The sequence below is a fragment of the Marmota marmota genome, unplaced genomic scaffold (assembly GCF_001458135.2).
Source record: "Marmota marmota marmota unplaced genomic scaffold, marMar, whole genome shotgun sequence".
Lineage (NCBI taxonomy): Eukaryota > Metazoa > Chordata > Mammalia > Rodentia > Sciuridae > Marmota > Marmota marmota.
Window position 1 is genome coordinate 32,333,112 of NW_025999982.1, and position 9,260 is coordinate 32,342,371.

At 36.2% G+C, this 9,260-nt stretch overlaps 1 protein-coding gene across 1 annotated transcript in view; it reads left to right on the forward strand.

Annotated features, from left to right (window-relative positions):
* Nucleotides 1–1,057: 1,057 nt before the first annotated feature.
* Nucleotides 1,058–9,260, forward strand: part of Smap1 (small ArfGAP 1) — a 255,824-nt gene continuing 247,621 nt past the window's right edge. Inside the window, exons 1-2 of the mRNA XM_015487902.2 lie at nt 1,058–1,179; nt 6,659–6,811. Coding sequence (XP_015343388.2) covers nt 1,116–1,179; nt 6,659–6,811 — 217 coding nt within the window. The 5' untranslated portion in view covers nt 1,058–1,115. The remainder of the gene's footprint in view (nt 1,180–6,658; nt 6,812–9,260) is intronic.

The following is a 9,260-nucleotide window of genomic DNA, read 5'->3' on the forward strand; positions in this document are numbered from 1 at the left end:
GAGAGAAATTAATGGAATTAGTCCCTCACCTAACTTCAGCCATGAATTTTTTTTCCTTTTTTCAGGGGAGATAGAGAGTACTGGGGATTTAGCCCAGGGAAGCCACATCCTAAGACCTTTTTATTTTTTTATTATGAGACAGGGTCTGGTTAAGTTGTTTAGGGCCTTGCTAAGTTCCTGAGGCTGGTCTGGAACTTGCGATCTTCCTGCCTCAACCTCCTGAGTCGCTGAAATTACAGGTTTGTGCCACCGGGCCTGGCTGTATTAAAAAAAATGATAAAAAGTTTTTTAAATTTTTTACATATATAAAAATTTTAATCTCAGAATTCTTTAATAACAAAAAACTGAAATCCCAGCCATGGAATAGAGTCTAAGTAGTAAATTCACATAAATGAAAATTTAAAATCCTTGAAAATTTATTTTCAAAAATATTTAATGATGTGGGAAAATTCAGTTATGTTTTTATTTTATTATTATTTTAATTGTACAAATTTATGAAGTACACAGTGATAGCTCAATTCATGTATACAGTGTACATAATGTCCAAATCAGGGTAGTTAACAATTTCATCTCAAATTTTAAAAGTAAATTTTAGTAACATGTAATAATTATATCTATGCAATATGGTGTGATATTTCAAAACAAGTATACAATATATACTAATCAAATCAGGGTAATCAACGTTTCCATCTTCTTACTTGGTGTTTGGAATCTTCAAATTCCTCTCTTCTAGTTGTTCACAAAAACACCATACAATTTTGTGAACTATAGTCACCTTATTGTATTATACAACACTAAGACCTGTTTTGTTTCAAAGAAAAAAAAAAAAAAAGTCTACCGGAATGTGTAATAGTGTTTACCCGAGGCTGGAAAGGTTGTGGGAAGGGGAGTTAGAAGGTTGGATAACAGGCACCAATTACAGTTTGATTTCGGGTTTCAATCAAGACGGCGTTCAGGGTAGTTTGGGGTCATTCTTGGTGAGAAAGGCCACTTGAGAACCTTTAGCTGTCAGCAAGGTTCCCCGTGCAGGCTGCGCCCGGTGTAAGTCCCGCCCCTTCGGTGGGGCGTATTCCTCCCTCTGTTGCGCCTGCGCACACGCTTCGAGAGCCGGCGCCATGACCGCTTCAGGGCTCGTGGGCTTGCTTGGCCGCACCACTGCCACCGCATGGAGAGCTGCAAGTAAGGCGCCAACCCCAAAGCCGAGGTCGCGGGGAGGGGTCGCGAAGACTCAGGCACTGCGACAGAGGAAACTGTCTCCACGTGCAGGGGACTGCCGAGCTTCTCTTTTCACTCAGCCAGCCCTCGGTGTCCCTGGGCGGGTCCCTGCGCAGCCCAGTGTCTTGGGTGAGGTTAGAGCTGGCAGATCCCCAGGGCCTTCTATCCTCGACTCTTTCTGAATGTATTACAGAGCATGCAAAACGTAATTTTAATTTATGATATCTCTGAGACATTATGTAAGTTGGAAAGAGATAGCCGGCATAGTATAATGGCCTGATTTCTGTGCAGTTTGTTTTACTTTTCTGTAACCACAGTCCACAAATGTATTACTTGTTAGTTGTAAAAATCCTAAATGGTTCAGAAACGAATATCATGCAAAGTCTCACATTATCCAGACCCCAAGATAATAACTAAAATTTTGTGTTTATTATCTCTTTTCATTAGTTTTTGAGTTTTAATTACAAAGTATTTCGTAACACACACACACACATATTTGTGGTTTTGCCTATAGAACATTATCTCAAAAAGAGGTTGGATAACTCATTGTGCTGATAATTTACCTTTTCCCATTGAAACTTAAAGAGAAAGTGATTTCATTTACACATCACATAATATATAAAACATTTATGAAACAAAAGCAACTTCTATAAGGCCATTCTCCAGTTTAAGAAATAGACTATTTCCATTGCCAGGGAGCTTCCTGTGTGATGCTTTGTGTATCATGTTTTTTATTTTTATGAAAATAGTTTCATATAGTTTGTTTTTTTCCAGCCAACACTATGTTTTAAGAATGGCCCATATTGATAAGAGTGGTTGTAGTTATCCTCTTAACTGTTTGAACATACTATAAATGAGTATCACCTGTGAACTTATTTAAAATGCAGATGTTGCTGGGTACAGTGGCACTCACCTATAATCCCAGCACTCAGGAGGCTGAGGCAGGAAGATTGCAAGTTTGAGGTCAGCCTGAGCAATTTAGCAAGACTCTCTCTCAAAATTGCAAAAGAAAAAAAGGCTTAGTGGTTAAGCACCCCTGGGTTCAATCCCCAATAATTCAGGGTGGGGAGGAATCAGGCTCCTGCCAAGAACTACTCAAAATCTGAATTTTAAAAGATTCCCCAGATTGTTTGTGTGCACATTTTAAATCTTTCAGTTTATTTTTTCTCAGTGTGTGATTTAAACAAGAGATATGGTTATATAGTGATGGCTAGATATTGTTCATAATGGAAGAAGCAGAAAGTGTAACTTAACCAGGGTCAGAATTAGTAAGTGGTTGATTAGTTACCTTTTGCTGATATCAAAAGTTAAGTTAGGGCCATGTCCTTTCTGTAGACTTTTGAGGGAAATCTACTTATTTCCCTTTTTTACTTTCTAGAAGCTGCCCATGTTCCCTGACTCACCTCCTTTCTGAACCTTCAAAGCCATCAACATCAGGCCAAGTCTCTTATCTCTCTGTTTGTATCTTCCAGTTCTCTCTTCTGTTCTTAAGAACCTTTGTAATTACATGGACCCACCCAGATAATAAACCAGTATAATCTTCCTAGTGTGAGGTCATTTGATTAGCAACCTTAATTTTCTTTTGTCACCAGAATTTTCCTTCTCCATAGTACCTATTTAAAGGTTCTGGGTATTGGGTTCTGATGATCTTTGGGCATTATTATTCTGCCTGTCACAGTGCTATAACTGGAACTGGTACCCAAATCCATCTCCCTCTAGAGCTATTCTATTTTTTTTTAAATAAGTACCTTTATTTTACTTATTTTTATGCAGTGCTGAAGATTGAACCCAGTGCCTCACACATGCTAATCAAGCACTCTACCACTGAGCCATAATCCCAATGCCCTAGAGCTATTCTTTTTTAAGAAGTTGAAAACCACCCACCTGTATCATTTTTTTCAGAGTGGTTTTGCCTATAGAACATATCTCAAAAAGGGGTTGGATAACTCATTGTGCTGATAGTTTACCTTTCCCATTGAAACTTAAAGAGAAAGTGATTTCATTTACACATCACGGATACCCAGTACATTTTAAAATTTTCCGTTAATAGGGAAGGAGGACCCTGATACGTATTTAAGTGTAAGAAAACTAAATGCAGTCCCTTGTGAACTCTAGTAATTTAAATACTAAATATTCTCTTTGAAAAATTTATACAACTTTTTTTGCTTTTAAATATACTCCCACCCCATCTCTCTCTCTTTCTATATGTGTATATATATATGTATATATATATATATACACACACACAAAATATATATTTTTATATATACATATATATACATATATATATAATTTTTAAAATTAGTCTTACAGTTATACATAGTTGGGTTCATCCTGACAAACTCACTACATGCATGGAATTCAGTTTCAGTTCATGATCTCCCTTTTACCCTCCTCCTTTCCCTTTCTGTGCTCCCTTCCCTCTCCTATTCTCCTTCCTCTACTCTAGTGGACTTCTTTTCTCTATCTGTTTATTTACATTTGATTGATTCTTTCTACTATGCATAAAGGTGAAGTTCCCTGTGGTATATTTATATATGTGTATAACAAGATGTTTAAAGAATTCTTTCTGCATTGCCTCCCCTTAACCCTTCTCTCCACTCTGCCTCTTCATCTCCTTCTACATTAATGATTTCCCCTTTATGTTATCTTATTCTTCCCTCCATTTTTCCTTTGTTTTACTTTAGTTTTCACATATGAGAGAAGATATTTGACCTTTGAATTTCTGAGTTTGGCTTATTTCACTTAGCATAATATTCTCCATTTCCATCCATTTACCAGGAAATGCCATGATTTCATGCCTTTTTTTTTTTTTTTTGTACCAGGGATTGAACTCAGGGGCACTCAACCACAGAGCCACATCCCCCAGCCCTATTTTATATTTTATTTAGCGAGAGAGTCTCACTGAGTTGCTTAGTGCTTTGCTTTTGCTGAGGCTGGCTTTGAACTTGTGATCCTCCTGTGTCAGTCTCCTGAGCCACTGGGATTACAGCCATGTGCTACCATGCCCAGCTCATTCTTTTTTTTTTAATATTTATTTATTATTTTAGTTTTAGGTGAACACAATATCTTTATTTTATTTTTATGTGGTGCTAAGGATCGAACCCATGCTAGGCAAGCACTCTACCCCTGAGTCACAACCCAAGCCCTCTGCTCATTCTTTTTTATGATTGAATAGAGCTCCATTGTATAAATATATCACAGTCTTAATCCATTCATCTACTGATGGGTATCTGGGTTATATTCCATAATTTAGCTATTGTGAATTGTGCTGCTATAAACATTGAGGTGGGTATATTTCTGTAAATATGCCAATATCAGATATTTTGAGAAGATACCAAGAAGTGGGATGACTGGGTCATGTGGTGGTTCCATCTCTAGGTTTTTAAGAAATCTCTGTACTGCTTTCCAGAGTGATTGTAATAGTCTGCAGTCACATCAACAATGTACAAATGTATCTTTTCCTCCATTGCCTCACCAGCATTTATTATTAGTATTATTGATCATTACCATTCTGACTGGAGATGAAATCTTAGTGTATTCTGATTTGCATTTCTCTGATTGCTAGAGATGTTGAACTTTTTTTATATATTTGTTGGCCATTTGTGTTTCTTCTTTTGAGAAGTTTGTTTAGTTCTTTTGCACATTTATTGATTGGGTTATTTGTTTCTTGGTGTTAAGTTTTTTTAGTTTTTTTGTATATCCTGGATATTAATTCCCTATCAGAGGAGCAGCTGGCCAAGATTTTCTCCCATTCTGTAGGCTTTCTCTTCATACTCTTAATCACTTCCTTTGTTGTGCAGAAGCTTTTTAGCTTGATGGCATCCCACTTATTGATTCTTGGTTTTATGTCTTGCACTTTTGGGGTCTTGTTAAGGAAGTTGGTGCTAGCATCTATATGAAAGAGTGTTGACCCTGTGTTTTCTTCTATAAATTGTGAAGTTTTTGGTCTAATTCCTAAATTTTTGATCCATTTTGATTTGAGTTTTTAATTTCCTTTTCTTGCAGGGTGAGAGAGAGTTTCATTTTTCTACATATAGCTGTTCAGTTTTCCCAGGACCATTGGTTTAAGGGGATGTATTTTCTCCAAAATATATTTTTGGCATCTTCATCAAATATTAGATGACTGTAGGTATGTGGATTTGTCTCTGTGTCCTCTATTCTATGCCATTGGTCTCCACATCTATTTTGATGCCATTACCATGCTGTTTTTTTTTTGTTGTTGTTGTTTATTTGTTGTTTGTTTGTTTGTTTTTTACTGTGGCTCTGTAGTATAATTTCAGATCAGGTATTGTGATGTCTCCTTCACTTTTCTTGCTTAGTATTGCTTTGGCTATTCTGCATCTCTTATTCTTCCAAATGAATATTAGAATTGTTTTTCTATTTATCTGAAGAATGCATTGGTATTTTGATGATTATTGCATTGAATCTGTATATTTCTTTTGGTAGTGTGACCATTTTGACGATATTGATTCTGCCTATCCAGGAACATGGAAGGTCTTTCCATCTTCCAAGGTCTATTTCTTTCTTTAGTGCTCTGTAATTTACAGTGTAGATTTTTTTATGTCCTTGGTTAGATTAATTCCCGTGTGTGTGTGTGTGTGTGTGTTTATATATTTTTTTTGAGGTTATTTTGAATGGTGTGGTTTTCCTGATTTCTTCCTCAGCTGAATCAGTTTTGGAGTATAGAAAAACTATTGATTTATGGGTATAGATCTTGTATCCTGCTACTTTCCTGTAGTTATTCATAAGCTCCAGAAGTCTTCGTGAGGTTTTTTGGGTCTTCTAGATATAGGATCATGTCATTGGCAAACAGAGATAGTTTAAGGACTTCTTTTTCCTATTTGTAACCCTTTAATTTCCTTTTCTTGCCTGATTGCTTTGTTTCCAGGGCTGTATTGAATAGTAGTGGTGAGAGTGGACAGCTTTATCTTGTTTCTGACTTTAGAGGAAATGCTTTTAGTTTTTCTGCATTCAGTATAATGTTGACTTTGGGTTTGTCATAAATGGACTTTAAGATGTTGAGATAAGTTCATACTGTTTACTCTTTTTTTTCCATACTATTTACTCTTTTGTTTTTTTCCCATACTACTTACTCTTTTTTTTTTCCATGCTATTTACTCTTAATGGTCTAATTCCTGGTATGTTGACATTGCTTCAGACAGGAATCTGTGTTTTACTTCAGTTTCTGCAGTTATGATAATGGTTAATTAATGTATTTTATAGCTCTTCTTTTAAAACTAGTAATACTATTTGTCTCCAAGGTTAGGAAATAACTGTCCAGAAACTAGAGCTTCTGGAGGCAAGGATTTTCACTCTATATATTCTTGTGCCTTTTGAACTTGGATAAAGGTGAATGTATAAACCAATATATATAAAAATTCAATTTTAAAAGGAGAATATGTGAATAGCTCCTATTTTTCTACTTTCTCCTCTCTGCTAGGATCACCAATTCTGTGTCAGTCTTTGAGGAAAATGAGTTCTTCTCAAGAAGGGAAGTCTGAATCTGTCAAACAACCCCTTAGGAAGCCAAAGTTACCAGTAGGTCGTTTTGATGCACCAGAGGATTCCCATTTAGAGAAAGAACCACTGAAAAGTAAGTGTGGTAAAATTTTTCTCTTAATTTTTAAGATATCAAGAAAACATGATGTGGCTATTGAGAAGATAGATGAAAGAAATGAAATATGTTATTGTCATAACTTTTTACCAATAATAAAGCATATTTCAACAATGAGAAAAATCACCATATTGACCATCAGTGTATCTATTTTTTTAAAAAAAGGGTTTCTAAGCCCCTGACATTTGATTGATTGATTGATTGTACCTCATTATTCACATGACAAAATATATAAGTTGAGATCTTCTCTGATATATGTAACAAACCTACTTGAGCAATATTTTAAGAAATTTTTCTGTCCAAATTTGAAACAGCAGAAGTTGCAGTAGATTATCAGGGTACAGATAAGGGTGAGGCATTCAAGTACAGTGATAATACTGGACTTTAGAAAAAGACTATAAACTTGGTACTTTAAATACTATATGAAAACCAGGGTATTTTCCTCTCTTCTCTTGTCTCATCACTGTTTAAAATTGTTTTTTGTCTCTTAACTAGCTTTTCAGTCCACTGGGCAGAAAGTAACTGCTCCTAGTTAACTACTCAGTTTAAGAGAGCAGCACAACTGAGATTAGAATTTCTTACTCCTAATTGCAAATTCCCTGAAAAGAAAGCTCATTGCCCAAGCTCAAATCAGGTGTCTATAGTTGAATCACTCAGAATGGCAGGTAAGATGGGTCACACATTTAGGTGGTGGTTCTCACTGTGACAATGTGGCTGGAGAGAGAAGGGTAGTTTTAAGAAGAAAGAGAATTGGAGAGGGGATGTAATTTGATTATTTTGTTTGTTTTGGGAGATTGAACCCAGGGCATTCTACCCCTGAGCAACATCCTCAACCCCTACTTAGTACTTAGTATATGTAAAATTTGGCTCATGCCATAAAACTCTGTTTTAGTTATTTAGTTAGTTAGTTTTTCAGAACTAGGGATCCAACCCAGGGGCTTTACCACTGAGCTACATCCCCAGCCCTTTTTGTTTTGAGACAGGGTATCACTAAGTTGCTGAGGCTGGCCTTAAACTTTTTTTTTTTTTTTTTAGCTGTTGATGGATCTTTATTTTATTCATTTATTTATATGTGGTGCTGAGACTCAAACCCAGTGACTCACACATGCGAGACAAGCACTCTACCACTGAGCCACAACCCCAGCACCCCCGGCCTTAAACTTTTGAGCCTCCTGTTTTAGCTTCCCAAGTCACTGGGGTAACAAGTGTGCACCATCATGCCTGGCCATAAAGCTCTGTTTTTACAGTATTGTTATATTTCATTCTGTGCTTATTTTTACCTTTGAATTGTGGAACATATTATTTAAACAGCATAAATGTAAATCTGCATCCTAGGCAAGAACATATTCATAGCTATGTCTAGATCTTTTTCTAGAATATAAAACCGTTTCTTATTTGCTAATCCAGAGGAATATTTCAAATTATAGCACACTATCAAGCCCAATCTAATAACCAGACCAATCAACTAAGATAATGGAGACTTTTTAATAGTAGTTATAATCTGCAATTAAGTCCTTTTCAGTGGTTTTTAACTAAGTGGGAAAATATTTCCTTAAAATATCACTTAAGATTAAATTAAGGGTCTTCATATAGGGCCCAGTGTAATAATAAAATTTAACATTAAAAGGATTCAAGGGTGTCATTGTCTTAATCTGTTTTGTGTTGCCATAACAGAATACCTGAGTCTAGATAATTTATAAAGAAAAGTATTTTGACTCATAGTTCTAAGGAGGCTGGATAGTCTAAGACTATTAGCCTCTGGCAAGGGCCTCATGCTGAGATGCAATGAGGTGTAGATTCTTTGTCTTGTATATATGAAGAATGATATCCAAGGGTGAGACAGAACTTACTTTTGAAACAGTGAGGAAACAGAACTCCCACAAGGAAGGGGTCACAAGAGGGTTGCCAGAAGTTTCTGTGGTCCAGGTATATATGTGGTATTGCTAAAAAGTGACCTTTAAAGCTATTGGCTGATGACTTTTAGGGAGGGGAGTTTCTGCATCCAGTCGAAGTGAGACACTCAATGGTTGTGCACGCCCTGTTCAATCTAATGTTGATTGGGCGCCAATCACATGATTGATCACATGCTTTCTGGCTTAATTTGTACATGAATTTGGACATGATGGAATAAGAAACAGAATCGTTACAATGGAAGCCCCTGCTCTGTCTAACATATCATATTTCTGATTCCTGCTTTCAATCCTGTTTCATCTCATAGTAGAAAACCATGTCTGAAAAAGAATGAGGGGCAGCCTTACTTTATAATAATCTGCTCTTACAGTAAGTAATGAATCTAGTTCCAAGAGAACTAAATTACTCCCATTAGTGAACTTTAATTATCTTAATGACCTAATCATCTTTTAAAGTTCTCACAACCTCTCAATACTATTACATTGGGAATAAATTTCAACATGCATTGGGCGGTGGG